The following is a 19,060-nucleotide window of genomic DNA, read 5'->3' on the forward strand; positions in this document are numbered from 1 at the left end:
TATTGGACTTATTGTTAGCACTACACTATAAATTAAATATTATGTAATTAGCTGCAGGTGAACCAGTAAGCCCACAATGTGATTATAATTTATTGTGAATAGGCCCTGGTTAGATATTATGTGTTAATTGAGATCGAGGCTTACTGTTTTGATGAATTAATTGGGCAAGATAGGTAGACAGATGGGATAATTTAGGCTTACTACGGGCCTCGGGGGCCTTAAGCTTACCTGGGCCCTAGTGCCGGTCCGGCCCACGGAAATGGGTCGTGACAAAGGTGGTATCAGAGCAAAAGTTCATAAGTCTAGATGTAACCGCGGAGTAATTCCTGTCATGTCTTGACATAGTCTTCCTTGCTTTCCTCTTCAGCGTTGTTCGCAGTCAGGTTAAAGTCAAGTCGTTTAATGATTAAAATTTGTATCCTTGTCCTTTAGAGATGTGATTTAGCTAAAGGTGCTAAGGGGATGGTTTAAACTTAAACTAGAATCCTTCTATGGAATAAATAATATTCATATATAATCTAAGTAGGTAAGAAGATAAGTTATACAGGATTAATAAGTTGAAGTTAGATGATGAAAGTGTGCTATTTTTATTTAATACGTGTTGAATATGGAATACATATATAAAAATGCAGGAATGTGTGTGTATATGTGTGCCTGCGGAATTGAGAATGAGTTGCTAATTATTTATTAAAAGAACTAAATGATTCGGATTCGAGGACATTAGAGTCTATTTAATTAGAGTATTGAATTAGTATATGTATTTGATGAAATTTACATAATGTTACTTAGTGGAATTTCTTATAATTATTGAGATAAATATTTTTCTGGATGGAATGGATATACATGATTTTTATAAGGTTTGAATATTGAAGGATTTGGTGTGATTTGATATGATAATGGTGAAGAGTATTTTTCATAAAGAATAATATTGGTGGAATTATTAGATAAAGTAAGAATGGATCTAGTCCTGTTACTGAATGAATATTAAGAAAAGAATCAAATACATAAAGGTGAGGAGTATGAATTAATGTGATTTAAATGAAGATAGCTAGTATTTAGAGGTTTGACAAATTAAGGATAACTGTTAGAAGTTTTGATGCAAATAGGAATAATGATATATCAGAGGATCTAAGATAAAGATTTTTATATTTTGAGATTTCACAAGTGTAGGAAAAATTGTGGTTCGCGTTGATCTCACTATGCTTATACGAGAATAAATTTTAAGACAAATTGATCAAGAATTGATAAAAAGATTGACTAATAGTTAATAGGAGTATTTACAAGTAATGAAAGAGTTATGGACCTAATCTTAAGGACATTCAGGAATATAAAGGAATGTCTGGTAGAAAAATGATAAGTGGGGCAATGAGGTTGAATCGTTTATAGAATTACGAGGGTGGTATATATAATTAAAGGATAGTTAGTATAATCTAGGAATTAATACGGTGAAAGTTTAGTATCTAGTGAGTGTATTAGATAGGATATAATTTAGATCCTAGTACATGTAGGATGTTTAATAAGTCAGACTAAGTCTATGGGCCAAGTATAATAAAATAAAAGTAAAAGATAGCAAAGGAAATTAGTGGTTTTGGGATTGAAATGCTATTATATTAGGTGATAACTATAATGGGAAAATTATAGCTCGAATAGTAATTTTATGCTGTAAATAAATTTAAGATTTATGAAAATTTAGAAAGTTAAGATGCTTTAGAATAAGTAGATAAGAATATGTAGTTAGACAAAAAGAAGTGAAATATTATTAAAGGTAGAATGATGGAATATGTATACTATTGAAGGTAGGAAAATGGCTTTGAGGTTTAAAATAATTATCACTGTCGGTGAGAATTCTAATAGAATATTAAATAAATAATGGATGATGTTATAACCAAACTTATGAGTTGAGTTAATCGGTCTTTGCGAGGTGAATTTTGAGAATTTAATGGATCATAAATAGTAAATTTAGAATCTAAAAAGAGATCAAATATAGGAAGCTATTGAATGTCTTGTGATAAACAAATAGATAACTGAGTTGAGGATTGTAATCCCGATGACGAAAGAACTTAGTACTTATATTCAGAAAGAAAGATAGATTTTCTGCTTGAGAGAAAGAGATAAGAAATTTTGATTTTTGTAATTTGATAAGTGTATTATGTTTTATGAGTTATATTAATTGAACCCATATATTGAGCTTATAAATGTATCATGTACAAGTGATATGTGTTATTAATAGTAATAATTGGGAATAAGAGTTGATAAAAGGTCATGGGATATAGCTTGAGATGACAATGAATGTGAATAAATGTAACTTGTTGGTGGAACGTACATACATAAGGACTTTCTATTACTTAGTGCATATTTTGAAAGTTACTTATTTTATTGAATGGAGAAGAAAAGTTAACAATTATGACCCTAGTAGAACATAAAGGTATTTGGAATATTGGCATTTGGTAACAAACTAGCTGAGTTTTAATTTACTATTCGTTTGGAACAGTGAAACTTGGTATAAGAAATAAATAGGTGAATTTGGGATAGTTTTAACAATTTTAGTGAAGAGACTACATGCTAATATTTGAAGACTGATAATAAGTTATAAGATTATTGGATGTGATAACTAGATAAGATTATATCTTAATTATCTTGGAGTGCCACTTCATGTGTGTCAATCAGATCATTAATCAATGAAAATTGCTCATGGAATGATTGAGATACCAATTAGGATGAGAATTAATAAGACATGAAGTGGAGTCAGTGTAAACCTGTTTTGAATTCCTTAGTAATTGATGCAGTTGCGGATAAATGAATAAAATTGTTTTAAATGGCAGTTTGCGATATAACTTGCGGTTTAAAGGAATACTTAATTAGCTAGGTCAATTCGAGGACTGGTACATTGTAACTCTGATGTTAAAGGATTCAATGAGGTATTAACCTTGTTTAGAGTACAGGATATAGAGAGAACATAATTAAGGTTGAGGATATTCCTAGATCATATTAGGAATAAATTTTACAAAATTTGGAGGTGATAGACTTGGAGAAAAGGAATAACTCAATGATATTATTATCTGAGTATTCATAGGCACTCATGGAATTAAGAGTAAACATAAAACAAAGGACATAGTTTAATCAGGAGTTGGATTATAGGTTTAACATCCTTAATCTCTTACTTAACTAGAGCAAAAGGCGTTACTTGTTTAGGATTCTTGATTTCTAAATACGTAAACTTAGGTCTAAAAGATTGATTAAGGATAGAAGAAATGGATAAATTGAATATAAACTACGGTTTGGAGAATTTTACATCTTGATTGTAGGCTGGATTTCTTTATGGAAGTGAGTATAATAGAATGGCGTTCACAAATTCTAGAAAATAAATTAAGAATTATCTGGCACGACGACAGCTAACTTAGCTAGTTGCATAAGTTTTTGTCATAATTAGTTAAGAAACGATATGGTATGACAAATTGGAAAAAGGAATAGAGAAGTTGAAACTAAACTAGGGACTTGACTGTGAATTTAAAATTCTCTATATAGTTGAGGTACTATTTGTTTTTATGGGATTCTTATTAGTAGGATTTGAAAGGAGATTATATATCTTTCGTTGGAAAATGGTTATGTTGATAAATATGTGATGAGATTAGGATAGAAGTCAGGATCTCCTATCAGTTGATAGCAATTAGCCAGAAAAATGTCATGATTCTGCTTGAAATAAGCTTGTAGTAGTGCCATGAATTTGTTCTCTTTAATTGGAAAGGATCGAATGGTACTTAATGGTAGAACTTGATAATAATAATAAGGATTCTAAATTGGGATAGTAGTAAATTTGATTGAATATGTGGATTCTTGTATCAGTAAGATTAAATACTTGATTTGTGTATGAGCTTCTTATGGAATGATGATCATTGCCTATAATAGCTAGTGAGAGATAAATGAGGCGATACATCGATGTAGGACACATGATATATAGCTAATGAGTTAATAACCCTTACTTGAGCAGAGGTTATGAAGAACTTAAATTCTTACGCGTAAAGGTGAATACTAGTGTCGAATCTGTGCCTTGGGTTATGAATAGTTTACTTGATTTGACGACTTGTAGATATAATACAACTCAAGTTTAAATTAACTATGGTGATAAGGTAGATATCTAGACTTTGGGGATAGATTCATCTCATAATCATCCTACCCTCCCTATAAATTAGATTTTCTTCTCATTGGTTTGTCTTCATAAATTTAATAAAATTAGTTCCACCGGTCTGACTAACGAACTCAAAAATATTTATCTCATATTCTTGATTCATCCTTCTATCTGCTCAACAGCATTATGTGAGAAGTACAGCCACCATTGTCGTAAACAATTGTTGAATCCTAGTTCTTGTTATTTTCAAAATTCGAGGACGAATTTTTTTTAAGGGGGGAAGACTGAAACAACCCGAATTTTTATTTTCAAAAATTTTCCAATTAAATTTAATAAACCGACAGCCTGGAAATTTATTTCAATATTTTAATGCGAACACTGTGAAAAACCGAACCTAAAACCGATTGAAAAAGCCAAAAACCAATCGAAAATCAAAGATTTGGGTCGAATCGAACCGAATCGAACCGGTTCGACCCAAACCATCTAGAAAATTCCCTTTCTTTTTTTTTTTCCAGCGCTGCACCTCTCTACTCCTCACCATCACAGCAGCACCTCCTCCTTCCTCTTCTTCTTTCTTCTTTCTTTCTTTCTTTCTTTCCCTTTCCTTCTTCCTCTCTTCTTCTTTCTTGCTATGACTGCGCCTGCGTCGACCTTAGCCAGCAACAGCAGAGGCGCGATCCATAGCCAGTCGCACCGTCTCCATCGCGCGCAGCACCGCCTCGCCGCTCCTTCGCACGCCACAGCCAGCGGCTCCGCCTACAGCAGCGCTTCATCCCCGGCCAAATCGCGCGGTCTCAGGTGGTCTAGCTACTCCAGCACGACTCCAGCCACCTGCTTGCAGTCCCAGTGCACGCAGTTTAGATCCAGCACGCGTGCAAGTCCGATCTACAATTTGCGACAGAAATTAATAAATTTGGGGTAAAAATTAATTTAGTTCATTTAAATTTAGTTATTTTGCGTAGTTAATTAATTTTATGTAGTGAAATTAATTTAAGTAGTATTAATTTATTGACTAATAAAAATATTTAGTTAGTAATTTTAGTTATTTAGGTAGTTAAAAATTAATACAAAATAGTTATTGATTAATTAATATGAAGTAATTATTGATTAATAAAAACAATAGCTAGTTACAATTAAATTCAGTATTAAATAATTTATTGAGGAATTTTGATAATAATATTGTGAATGGAATGAAATGAGGAATTAAGAGTTGAAAGTAATGTTGATATTGTTATTCGGATGGAGGATGGGAAAAAATTGAATTGATTGATTGCCCGATGGATGGGCTGTGTGGTTTGGAATTATTGGTATATTGTCGATATTTTAACAGGTAGTTAGTCCAATTTTTAGGGGAGATGCTGCCGAAATTTCGGCAGAAAATAAAATAGATTTCGGTAGGAAATAAAATAGATTTCGGTAGGAAATAAAATAGATTTCAGAAGAAAATAAATGAAATAAAGTTAGAAAAAAAAATTATTACAGAAAAGAAATTAAATATCGAGATTAAATTACGTAGAAAAATTTAGAATATAAAATAAAAATATTAGAAGGGTAAAGAAATATTTTGTCTGATAGAGTTATTTCTTTTTGTGTCATTCTTACTTTGCTTAGATCACCCGGGTCCATCTAGTACTCCTCGAGGACAGAATCAAAGCTAGAACTTCGCTCTCCACCACTGTGAGTAATAATAAATAATGCATATCAACATGCATTTGCATAGCATTTATATATATATATATGTATATTTTTATATTTTTATATTAAAGCTCATATTTATTTTGTTGCATAATTGTATATTTGGATGTATTTGGTGTAGTACGTTGAAGGAATTGTTTGAATAATTGTGTTGTGCATATATTGTGAATTGTTTGTGTGGAATTGGGATGAAGTGGGTCACCATGGGACTGTGAGACCGTACCGTTATATGGATCCAATATGATTACCGTTAGCCGGGTAAATGGGAGATCGGCGCCCCCGTGTGCACCTACTGTTACCGTTACCGTTAACCACGGGTTGGCTTCTCGTCGTTGAGCACCGAACAATCTAGATTTGATCGCAGCCCGCAGGGTGGCCTCCTGTTGTGAGCGCTTGATGATCTAGATTGGATGGAGACCACCGGGTTGCCTCCTGTTGGTATGAAAAAGAAAAGAGAGGATAGAAAAACAATGAGAGGGCTGGTCAAGTGAGGATTAGACCGGTCGACCAGTATGGGGGATCGGCTCCCTGGTGCACATGTGAGAGGATGAGCCATGTGGGAGGACGGCTCATCGGGGGTTCGGTGACTCCACTGACTAATTTCCACGTGATGTGATTATTTGAAGGTGATATTGTTTGTGGGTGCTGATGTTATGCCATATGATTGATTGTTGTGTGATCATTCAGTATATTAGGGCGCATTCCGTGTGACTGTATGTGGTGTGTATTATTTATTATTATTCACTGAGTTGCAAAACTCACCCCCTTCTCTCCAAACCTCCCAGGTACTAGGAAGCAGCTGATTCGACTGAAGCTCTGCAATCTTCTCCGCAGAGTTATAAATGTAAATTTTATATTTCTGTTATTTAATTTTGGATGTATAAGTTACTCTATTATCATATTATTATTGAACTCCGCAGTTATAGGGTTGTGTATACTATTGGACTTATTGTTAGCACTACACTATAAGTTAAATATTATGTAATTAGCTGCAGGTGAACCAGTAAGCCCACAATGTGATTATAATTTATTGTGAATAGGCCCTGGTTAGATATTATGTGTTAATTGAGATCGAGGCTTACTGTTTTGATGAATTAATTGGGCAAGATAGGTAGACAGATGGGATAATTTAGGCTTACTACGGGCCTCGGGGGCCTTAAGCTTACCTGGGCCCTAGTGCCGGTCCGGCCCACGGAAATGGGTCGTGACATATACCTACTATAATAAAGGTAAGTGTACTATTCTACATATTGAATTTATTGAAAAAAATTCGGCAGCATTTCGGCACAACACAATCAAATCTCAAATACAAAGACACTTCAATAAACACTTCTATAACATATCAACATTCTCCAAAGGCAAAATGGCCACTACTAGGCCTCCAATCCAATCTCATCATTCATTTAATAAAAACATATATAAGAATAATAACGACAATAACATTTATAATAAAGAAAAAAATATTCTAAAGAAAAATATTCTAAAGTTGTAAGCAAAACACAAGTTGTAAGCACCAAAAAAATAAAACACAAAAATATAAACGTACACATTATTAAGCAAAACTCTTATAGGAGTCTAGCAATTTCTCCAAATTAGGTAATTTATTGTTTTTATTTGCTGAAGATTTGTTTATGTTCTATTTTCCTATTTTATGTTTTAAGAGAAGTTCTATTTTCTCCAAATTACAAAATACTCACTAGTAAAATGACATTTAAAAAAAAGAGTTGAGGAAAGATTTGTTTGTCTTTTACCTAATAAAAAAAGGGTTAAGTTGAATCTAATCTAGTTGAAGTTTATTTAATGGAGGAAGGGCTCCATCGCACCTAATAAAAATTATTGAATTGAAGTTCATCATCTTGAATTAAATGGTAGCCATTATCAAAATGTCACAAGAAGCCAAAAAAAAAAAAAACATTATTCTGCTAAAACGGGCTCAACCGACTAAATTGACCGCATGTAGCAAAGACTAATTAAGAAAGAGGATTGCTTTTTGGAAACGTATACCCTTTAGATTTAAAATTATGAATATTCTTTATACTACTTTTAGTTGGTTAATTACAATGGAAAACCTGACATTTTTAGTTGGTTTTCTATTTTTCTACTGCATTGCCAACTGTGCAATATAACCATTATTAGGCTGCTTTACAGATTATTTTAAGTGCAATGTGATAAGATATAGCCAATTCTCATGGCTTGATTGTTTAGAGTTAAATGTATGACGTGGCAAGTCAATGACATGCTCAAACAGTCCACATGTTCTCCCATGTGGCATGTTTCTACTTTGATCTAATTATATGCCCTTTACCTATTGGCAATAAGTTCTTTTCTTTCATTTTTATTCTATCTTTTCATACTTTTTTTTTTCTTTTTTCTTCTCTGGCTGTGAATTAAAGGGCACAAGGGCATTCCCTAAAGAGGATAATTATTTTGTTTAAATTCTATCATTAAACTCAATTAACGAATTTTAATTAATTTGGCAAAATTCTTAAGACTAGATAATTCACTTTGCCTGAAAATATTCAACTACACTGTGTAATTTTATTTTTTTTAAAATCAGAATAATAATTATAATATTTCAGTTTGATTAATTCAATTTTATGATAAATTGATCTATTAAACTCATTTAATTAATTGAATATTATCAAGTTTGAAAATCAAACCCATAAAATAATCGGCTCTTAATAATTCATAAATAAACAAAAGGAAACCAAATCTCAGCGAGGCATAAATAGTATAACTATAAAAATTTTCAAATCTTCAAATCTTCAAATTTATAACCTAATTATAAAAATTTGCTTTTGTTTTTCCCCTTTAATTTTTCAAATTTCGTTTACAGTCAAACAAAAAAAACTCAACTAGTATAACTATATTAATGATAACAATAATAACAACAACACTAACAACAACATTAACAATATTAATAATAATAACAATAATAACAGTAACAATAATAATAAATTGAAAAAAACACAAAAATCGCAAAAAAAAAAAAAAAAAAAAAAACAGTTCGAAAAAAATAAAATGGAAACCGGCTTACCTCAAATGCTGTCCAAACGGTGGCGAGCGGCGTAGAGGAGTGATCGGAGCATCGGTGGTGGCGTCACAGGGGCTGGAGCGTTCTCAAGAGGGGCTGGAGCAGCGCTGCGGATGGAGGAGAGGAGAGGAGAAGGAGAAGAGAGAAAGAAGAAGAAAGGAAAAGGAGAGGGCGCGTTTAAAGCCCTAAACTTTGCGACCGAGGAGAAGGAGAAGAGAGAAAGAAGAAGAAAGGAAAAGAGAGGGCGCGTTTAAAGCCCTAATCTTTGCGACCGACATATCGATCGCAAAAGTCATTTAAATCGGTCGCAATTTTTAATTGTCCTACATCGTTTTAATACCCGCCAATATTGCGACCGATTTGCGACTGAAACAGTCGGTCGCAAAATATCGGTCGCAATTTTATCTCATTTCGGTCTCAGAATATATCCCTTTTTTTTACGCGCCCATTTTTGCGACAGATACACAGTTGGTCGCAAAGAGGTCACAAAATCGGTCGCAAATGAGCAGTAATTCAGTCGCAAACGGAAAGGCAAACTCGCGCGAGTTTTCCGCGCTAAAATCTGCGGCTGTTTGCCAATGAGTCGCAAATTGGTAGCAATATTGCGACCGATTTTTGTCGGTCGCAAAAATCGGTCGCAATTTGAAGTTTTTTTTGTAGTGAGTATACCCTGAGGCTAAGCCGGTAAAACAGAAGCTAAGAAGGCTAAAGACAGAATGGTCCTTGAAAATCAAGGAGGAAGTTGCCAAGCAACTGGAGAACAAGTTCATAGAACCCATTGCCTACCCGACGTGGTTAGCAAACATTGTGCCGGTGCCGAAGAAAGATGGCAAAGTGAGAATGTGTGTGGATTACCGGGATCTGAATAAAGCATGTCCAAAGGACGACTTCCCCCTGCCACATATTGACTTGTTGGTGGACCGAATGGCTGGACACGAGATAGTCTCCTTGACTGATCTCGCTGTCGGGTACAACCAAATAATGATGCATTTGCCGGACAAAGAGAAAGCGGCATTTATCACAGAATGGGGAACCTACTGCTATAGGGTCATACCTTTCGGGCTCAAAAATGCCGGGGCAACTTATCAAAGAATGGCAACGACCATCTTCCACGACATGATTCATAAAGAAGTAGAAGTGTACGTGGACGATATGGTCGTTAAATCAAAAACAGCTGAAGAACACACAACAGCACTTGAGAAGTTCTTCCTTAGACTTCGAAAGTACAACTTGAAGCTCAACCCGGCAAAATGTCTGTTTAAAGCTACATTCGGAGTATTTCTGGGGCATATGGTCAGTCGGAAGGGCATAGAGATTGACCCTTCGAAAGCCAAAGCCATTCTGGAAATGCCAGCACCTAAGACGGAAAAAGAAGTTCGGGGTTTCCTGGGAAGGCTACAGTACATCAGCCTGTTCATCAATCAGTTGGCCGATACTTGTGGTCCGATTTTCAAATTACTCAGGAAAGAAGTAGCAGTCAAATGGAATGAGGATTGTCAGAAAGCTTTCGACCAAGTCAAGCAATATCTGCTATCCCCGCCAATTTTACAGCCACCAAAGCTAGGAAAGCCTTTGCTACTGTACCTATCAGTGACGGAAGAAGCGATGGGTGCAATGCTAGCTCAATAAGCAGAAGATACAAGGATAGAAAATGCCGTGTATTACCTTAGCAAGAGGATGCTGGAATATGAGCTAAAATACAATAAGGTCGAGAAGTTGTGTTTGGCCCTAGTCTGGGCCTGTACAAAGCTGCAGCACTACCTCTCGTCTTACACCACATATGTCATTTTTGAATCGAACCCCTTGAAATTCTTTATGGAGAGGCCGGTTCTTGACTGTAAGATGGCTAAATGGGTGTCGGTGCTCGCGGCCTATGATTTAAAATTTGTACAACGAAAGGCAGTGAAAGGCGGAGCCTTGGCTGATCAATTAGCAGAATTACCAGTCGAAAACCAGATGCCGGAGGTAGAATTTCCTGATGAAGACTTATTGAGCTTGGAAAGCGAGGTCTGGGAAATGTACTTCGATGGAGCTTCAAACTACCATGGAAATGGGGTTGGAGTTGTATTCAAAACTCCTTGTGGAGAATACGTTCCGATTGCAGTCAAATTAGATTTCGACTGCACCAACAATGAAGCCGAGTATGAAGCTTGCATAAAGGGGTTAGAGGCAGCCCTGGAAAAAGGAATAAAGATCCTCAAAGTTTTCGAAGATTCCAATCTGATAGTCTCTCAAGCTCTAAGGAAATGGAAAATTAAGGAAGAGCGTTTGATTCCTTACCTGCAACGCTTGGACGAATTGGCTCAACAGTTTGAAGAATTATCCTTCCACTACTTGCCGCGAGCCAAAAATCAGTTTGCTAATGCTCTGGCTACTTTGGCCTCCATGGTTAATGTAGGGGGAGATCAAGTCATTCGACCTCTGACAGTTCGGCTACAGAAATAGCCAGCACATGTCATGAATCTAGTCGATGACTAGCCATGATTTTGGGATATACAGAATTATCTTCAGAATAAAGCCTACCCGGAAGGATCCAACAAGACTGATCAACGGACATTGAGACAGTTAGCATCTGGATATTTCCTTACTGGGGGAGTTCTGTATAAAAGAAGTTGGAATGACCTGAACCTAAGGTGCGTTGAGGAAGGAGAAGCTCAGGCCATCATGGATTCCTTACATAATGGGGAGTCCGGGCCACACATGCACGGGATAGCTCTGGCTCGAAAAATCATGAACCTGGGTTATTACTGGTCAACCATGAATGCAGATTGCGTGAGGCACGCGCACAAGTGCCATGAGTGTCAAATTTTTGCCAAGCTGCAAAGACAGCCTCCGGTCAATCTAAATCCCATTGCTTCACCATGGCCTTTCGCAACTTGGGGCATAGATGTGATCGGAAAGATCCATCCAAAGGCTTCCAATGGCCATCAATTCATCCTGTGTTGATTATTTCACTAAGTGGATTGAGGCAGCCTCCTATTCGGTCTTGAATGCCAAGAAGGTAGCACAGTTCGTTCGTACCAACATCCTTTGTCGGTATGGAACGCCATTCGAGATCATTACTGATAACAGGTCTCATTTTCAAAGCAAATTTTCGGGCCTACTGAAGCAAAAGAAAATTCAGCACCACAAGTCTTCACCCTATCGTCCACAAACAAATGGGGCAGTAGAGGCTGCAAACAAGGCTATAAAAGTCATTTTGCAGAAGACGGTTCAAAAGCATAGAGCTTGGCATGAACAATTACCAAATGCCTTGTGGGGATACAGAACTTCGATTAGAACACCTACTGGGGTAACCCCGTATTCCTTAGTATATGGTATGGAAGCAGTGTTGCCTATTGAGCTGAAAGTTCAATCGGCGAGAATTATCCGGGAAAGCCAGATCGGCGAAGCAGATTGGGCTGAGAATTATCATTTGCAACTCTTGGGTATGGATGAAAAGCGACTGCAAGCAATCCACCAAACTCAAGTTTATCAAAGAAGAATGGCGCGGCATTTTAATAAGAAGATCAAAGACCGGAAACTTGAAGAAGGTTGTTTGGTCCTGAAGGAAATTAGACAGCCAATCATAGACCCACGTGGGAAGTTTCGTCCTCATTGGGCTGGACCCTATGTGTTGAAGAAGATACTGTCTGGCAGAGCCATTATTTTGACTGATTTGGATGGTTTGGAATTCACAAATCCATGTAATTTGGATCAGTTAAAAAGATATTTTGTGTAATTGTAATCATTTGCATAATGTTAAAAGAGCTACATTAGACCTGATTCTCCTCGGAAAAAAGAAATTATATATCAGAGATATGTAGGCAGTCCTCTTTGGGCGCGGTCTAAACATTAATAAAAAAATCATTTCATAATTTCATTCTTCTTTGCCAAATAAAAAAGGGAAAAAAAAAAGAAAAAAAAAAAGAGAAAAACCCGTTAAGTCGAAAACCCGAAAGGGCGGCTTAGGCAAAAGTCGGGGCCCGCTAAGTTGAAAACCCGAAAAGGGCGACTTAGGCAAAAATGGGTAGCTCGCTAAGTTGAAAACCCGAAAGGGCGGCTTAAGCAAAAATTAGAGTTTCAAATAAATAAAGTTGGAAAATGCTTGGAAAGCTAAATGATATTCTCAATTTAAGATAAAAAGTCAAATCTCATTCCAATAGCAGCCCGAAATCAAACAGAAAGCAAAAAGTGCAATAAATAATAAAGTCTAAACCAGAGTCTCAAATAAAAAGCCAAGAAGGCAAAACATCCAAAATCCAAAGCCAAAACAAAAAGTCAAAAAAAAAAAAAACAATAAAGTCCAAAAGCCTATAGGAGTCTAGGTGTCCCGTCTCCTCCGTGGAGCAACATCCTCCGAGTCATCCCTAGCTGTTAAACTCTACCCAGCCTCGCCTGTCCGAGGAGCCAGCACAATCTCCTCACAAGCGTCAGCCTGAACCCAACCCTCGAGTACACTCAGCAGTGCAGTCCTCCTTGGTCTCTCAATCGGCCAAACAGCAGTAATGAACCAAGCTTGATACTCAGGAGAAGTCTGAACACTGGCAGGATTAGGTAAAGGCCTAACCATACGATGATCTCTAACCCAAGCCCTAAGGACGGCTTGGGTAACGCCCGGGTTAATGGCTGAATCAGCTGAATGTCATCCATAATCGGAACAGTTTGATCTATCCCCATTTGCCTCAAAACGCGCGAAGCACAGTACCAAGTACAGTGCGTAAGACATAAAAGGTAAACCCGAGAATGGCGAAAGCTGACCTGAATAAAGCGGGTGATGTTGTACCAGGAGATGAACCATAGTATCTCATTTGGACCCAACTCAATCAGCCATGAAGTCCATGCATCAGTAGATGGGTGTGTGATCAAGATCCTCCGCATACGATACTGAGTGGGGCTATAGGGCAAGAGAGTAGGAGTAACAACCACTTGGAGGTGGTCCTTCAACCAAACCTGAGTAATGGATCCTTTCTATTACAAGGGAATGAATTAAAAGAGAAGAGATAAGGAAAAAATGATAAGGGAAAATACCTGGAGAATGATGGGAGAGACTGTCCAGTCATCAAACCCTAAAGCAGCCCTGTCGAGACTCCTAATAGTCTCGGCCAGCACAATGCCGCCAATGCAGCCCATATCCTCCATTCGCCGAACCATGGGGCAAAGGCGCAAATCACCAAAGCCTGGGTCCTGGTTAAACAAGAAGCCAGCCAATAAACAGAAAACCAAGGCCCGCATCCTCAGCCTCATCCGGTCTGGGTCGTCTGGGCAAGCCTCTGAGAATTCATCAATCAGGGGCAGCAGAATTGCTTTCTGGTCATCAACAATCATAGCCCTAGCTTGGGGTCGGCTGAACTGAAACAGGGTTTCAAACGACCTAACATACCCAATTTTTGCCTCATGCTTGACCAAAGGGGCATTGGGGTCACACCCTATAATAGCACAAAACTCCTCAAAAAGAGGGCACATCTCCTCCATCATGGCCCCAAACCGGAAAACATGGGCCTCCGGGTCCTAAAGTCTAATACAGGCCCGTAAAAAATCCCAATCAACTATTACACCCCTAAGAGTAATGACAGGAGAAAGACCGTACCTCCCCAAATTGATCTTTTCAACTTTGAAGAGACTCCTAGTCCAGCTGTGCATGCTGTGGTTGTAGAAGGGATTCATGTTTTTTTATTTATTTTTGTTTATTTATTTAATTATTTAAAAAAAAAAAGAGGAGGAAAAGAGAGAAAAGAAAAAAAAAACTGACCTTAGCTCGAATTTCGAGGAGAAGTGAGTGAAATCTGAAAAAAATAAACAAAAAACAGTTTTTATAGAGAAAACGCGCCCGGAGGCGGCTGCAGCCGCCGAGCCCGGCAGCCACCGCCAAAAAAAAAAAATCTTTTGTTTATACATATATATATGTATATAATTTCCAGTGCCATAAAAAAAGAAAAAATGTTCTTTTCAGTATTTTATGGAAAAAAAATGTATTTTTTTTTCCATAAAATAGGCTGAAATAAAATCCTATTTTTTTCAAATTTGATAATCATGCATACATGTTTTCAGTACTAACCAAGTGCAGGTACAAGCAAAGTTCAGTACAGAAAATACAGTAAGAGAAAAGCAAAGGAAAGCTGGAAAATCTAGCAACTATCAGCGGCGGGGCCTCCTCCTCCTCCGATCATCAAAGGCTATCTGAGTCCAGGCCGCAGCTAGTTCTTGCTGCATCCCGAGAACCAACTCCATCATCTGATTGACCAACCCGACAGGAACCTGGAAATCATACAAAGGAAAATACAAGTCAATATCAAATCCCTTATGAATCCTTTTTGTGAGAGATATGTTAGGCTTTACTTCAGTGATGTCCTCGGAAGGAAGAGTCGGGCGATCCACACTCTCCAAGGAGACCTCTCGAAGAGCTGGAGGGCTGTCAGGGACATAGTAAAGAATACTGTATGGTAGACGTAGATTGGCTAGGTCTGGGTGAAGCGGCCCGGTAGCCTCCAAAATAGCCCGGGGAGCCCTGGAAGAACCTGTCGATCGATTAGGCCCGGCCTGTGACGGACCCCCAACCGGAGTGGAAGAAGTGGGATCGGTCATGGGCCTCCTCCTTGGAGTCCTAGTCGAGGGACCCGAAGCCCGAGAAGAACGGGTGCCAAGTGGCTGAGAAGGAACCGGCCCCTGGAAACTATCAAGCCGAGATCCAATGGGCGACATCAAAGAGATTCCGCAGAACTCATCGTAATCTCCTCCCATAAGGAACTCCACATGTGGAATACCCTCAGTATGAGCAGCAGTGAGCGTCATCTGCTTACCTGCTCGCATGTCCTCAGGAGGGGAATAAGGGACAAAACGACAGCCTCTTATCTGAATGTCCACTCTCTCGCCCAAATAATATCGCCGCAGGATGGGGTGCGACAGGACCACCCTCCGCCGAGACAAGGCATCTGACCGCTGGAAATCAGGATCGGCCTGAATCCAGCTCTGTAGACGGGCAGTCATTGGCCCCACTTCAGCCTATAAAAAATGCAAATATTTTAATAAATCCTTTTTATTTAACATATCTAAGAATCACTAAGCACATACCTGCTCCAGACGACAAGTATCAAAAAAGGTTCTCAGCTCCTTCAGCGATTTCTTGCACCGAACGGTATGAAGGTTTGATTTGTACCATCTCCAAGCCAAAGGCACCAGCCCTGATCCGAGATCAGTCTGAAGCAGCTCTGGGCGAGTGTAAGGAAAGTACTCAAATGCCCAAGTCTGCGAAACAAAAAAAGTGAATCAGTGAAAAAGAAAATCAAGACGAACAGAAAAACACAGAAAAGAAGAATGTTCTTTACATTACCTCCCAAAAATAGTAGGTCCCGCTGAGTTTGCAGTGACCTCGACTCAGAATAGCACCGGCCCAGTCATACTCCTCCAAATGGGCCAGATTTTCCAAACTCTTCAAGATAGAGGGGTTAAACTTCTCTTTCCTGTTGGACCAGAAGGTCGAAGCAAACAGTAGCAACAAGGTGAATCGGGCCACTTGAGTAGCCGTCAGCTCTCCTCGCCTTTATCTAGCATAAATGTCAGGGGCCTGGAGGGATAACCAGCGTCTAGAAATGCTCAAAGCAGGGGTAGCAGAGCCTGACTCGACAATCCGTGGCAGGTCTATCCCAATCAGCTCCACCATCCGGTCGGGGGAGATCTCAGTCCTCCAGTCATCATATAGCTCGATCGGTCGAATGCCGAAAGGGATCCCGGAGAGCACCGAGAAATCCGCAGGGCTCAGTGTCAATTCGCCCCAAGAGAAATGGAAAGTATTGGTGGTGTCCCACCATCTCTCGGCCAAGGCACACAATAACTCCTTATAGTTGCTCCGACCCATTTCAAGATGTCTCAGATAGCCCAGATAAGACGGGCGGATAATCGCGCCAACCGGGTTGTTTGGATCAAATATTTCGAGCGGAACTGCAGCCACAGAACTCTCACCCATATCCAATTTAATACAGGAGTCCTGAAAGGTAAATCAACCTAAGAGTTACTCCTCGGTTCCTTACTAAGGGTAATATCTTAGTTCTACCCTAGCATGCATACTAATGAAAACAGTAAGCACAGGAAAATTTTTAAGATTCACAATAATTGGCCATGAAGGCCCAAAATTCACAATTTGGCCTAAGGCCCAATAAATCACAATTTGGCCTAAGGCCCAATAAATCACAATTCGGCCTAAGGCCCAGAATTCACAATTTGTCCTAAGGCCCGAAATCCACCATTTGGCTTAAGGCCCAAATAATAAATAATATGCAAACAAAAGTGAAAGGAGCCTACCTGGGCGAAGATGCCGGTCATAGAGGCGTGAGTATGAGCGTCTACCATAAGATCGACCTCGTCGAGAGAAATCCCCAGAGACTCGAGAAAATCCTCACCGCTGCTGTAGTTTGGGCAAGTCATGATGAGGAAGTTGAGAGAATTTGAGAGACTCTTGGTTTTGGAGAGTTTAGAACTCCCGAAAAAACCTCCGGAATGAAGAGTAGCAGAACCACCGGCCTCGGTGGCTCCGGCGGCCCAGGTCGCCGGCCCTGGCGGCTTAGGCCGCCGAGCTCCGCCGGGGCTCGGAGGCCTGGCGGCCCGAGCCGCCGAAACAGTCCGTTTTGCCTATAAATTGGCCCCGAGGCCCTCAGTTTTACTCACTCAGTCTGTGTTGACGGACGCTCCTTCTCCCCTACGCTCCTTGCTATTCTTTACTGCTTTTCTGCATTTTAGTTTAGCTTTAATTGCTTTAATTGCTTTCTTGCTTTGTTAAGTGGTCATTAAAATCAAATTAATTAATATTCCCTTAACGAGAAGCTTAACCTGGAGTTAAGAAGTGGCCGTCGATTAAATCAGGTACATAAACTAAACTCTACCTATTTAATTGTAGCACTTCATGCATGCTTCTCTTCTACTCCTAATAACTCTACAACTGCATAAATGCATCCATGTCATCATAAGGCAATTAAACTACCTCAATTAAATAAATTTAGGCTAAACGCCCGGTTAATCAATAATCGTGGTGTTAAGCTTAAATCCGACAATATTGGCTAAAAAAGCCTAGTTAATCAATAACTATGGTGAAATTGTTTTTATTTCGAACAAATTCGGCTTATGTCCAATTAATCAATAATTGTGACTAAAAGACCTTAATTCAAACACGTTTTTCTTGGCAATAAAATTGCCTAAATTACCATCCAGTTAATCAATTTTTGGCAAACACATTGCCTATAAATTAGATTAACTACTTTCAGCGATAAATCGCTTAAATCAATTCTTTGGCAAAATGCCTTAAATTAATCAACCTTTTTTCTGGCTAAAAGCCTTCAAATAATCATTTTTGGCGACAATCGCCTAAATAATCATCTTTTGGCAAACAAATTGCCTAAATCAACTTTTTTTTTTTTTTGCTAAAAGCCTTCAAATTAATCAATCTTTTGGCTAAAAATCTTAAATCAATCATTTTATCGACAATCGCCTAAATCACATCAATTTTTGGCAACAATTGCCTAAATTAATCCTTTTGGCTAAAAGCCATCAAAATCAACATTTTTAGCATCAAATGCCTAAAAATCAATCAATTCTTTGGCAAAATGCCTAAACAAAAATGCACGAAGCATACACACACTCATGCATAAAGCATCCCCATTCAGAGCCCTCTAAAAGAGGCCTATCGAACTACGTTGACTTTGATCTTCCATTCAAACGGAAGTACGTAGGCACGTTAGGGATTTAACCCCGAGCGGCAAGTCGAAATCACATAAACATTTTCAATTACATCATCTTCCTTGCAAAACATTCATTCTTTGGTTAGTTCATCAACATGACATGGTCTCGAGATCCACCTCGGGTTCACAAACCAGGCCTTAGACATTGGGATAATTAATCTAGTAATTAGGTTAATTAAAATTGGAGTCACTTAGGGTTTTTTCCTAGTTTACCCTGAAATAATTAAACAAGGTGGCGACTCACACTCACGTGCATTTCTACCTTTAGTCATATGCGTAACATGCATTTACATGCATTTTGGCATTTGGGGAGGGGTTCACACTTCCATTCAAACGGAAGTACGTAGGCACGTTTGGGATTTAACCCCGAGCGGCAAGTTGAAATCACTTAAACATTCCATTGGTTCAATTACCTTGCAAAGCATTCATTTATTTTGGTTAGTTCATCAGCATGACATAGTCTCGGGATCCACCTCGGGTTCGAAGATTGTGCCTTAG

At 38.4% G+C, this 19,060-nt stretch overlaps 2 protein-coding genes across 2 annotated transcripts; both read right to left on the reverse strand.

Annotated features, from left to right (window-relative positions):
- Positions 1 to 8,855: 8,855 nt before the first annotated feature.
- LOC149492632 (uncharacterized) lies at positions 8,856 to 14,473 on the reverse strand. Its single transcript, XM_089716149.1, has 2 exons — positions 13,866 to 14,473; positions 8,856 to 13,787 (listed from the first exon to the last, which is right to left on the reverse strand). Exons 1-2 carry the CDS (start codon positions 14,310 to 14,312, stop codon positions 13,296 to 13,298), a joined length of 939 nt encoding a protein of 312 aa, XP_089572275.1. The 5' UTR covers positions 14,313 to 14,473; the 3' UTR covers positions 8,856 to 13,295.
- A 143-nt stretch (positions 14,474 to 14,616) lies between these two features.
- LOC149492633 (uncharacterized) lies at positions 14,617 to 17,255 on the reverse strand. The gene is made up of 6 exons (XM_089715893.1): positions 17,133 to 17,255; positions 17,023 to 17,030; positions 16,165 to 16,372; positions 15,906 to 16,079; positions 15,174 to 15,836; positions 14,617 to 15,092 (listed from the first exon to the last, which is right to left on the reverse strand). The coding sequence occupies exons 1-6, from the start codon at positions 17,253 to 17,255 to the stop codon at positions 14,973 to 14,975; spliced, it is 1,296 nt and encodes a 431-aa protein (XP_089572019.1). The 3' UTR covers positions 14,617 to 14,972.
- Between the last annotated feature and the right edge of the window lie 1,805 nt (positions 17,256 to 19,060).

Source organism: Jatropha curcas, chromosome 11 (genome assembly GCF_041381405.1).
Source record: "Jatropha curcas cultivar XTBG-Jc1 chromosome 11, XTBG_Jcur_1.0, whole genome shotgun sequence".
Taxonomy (NCBI): domain Eukaryota; kingdom Viridiplantae; phylum Streptophyta; class Magnoliopsida; order Malpighiales; family Euphorbiaceae; genus Jatropha; species Jatropha curcas.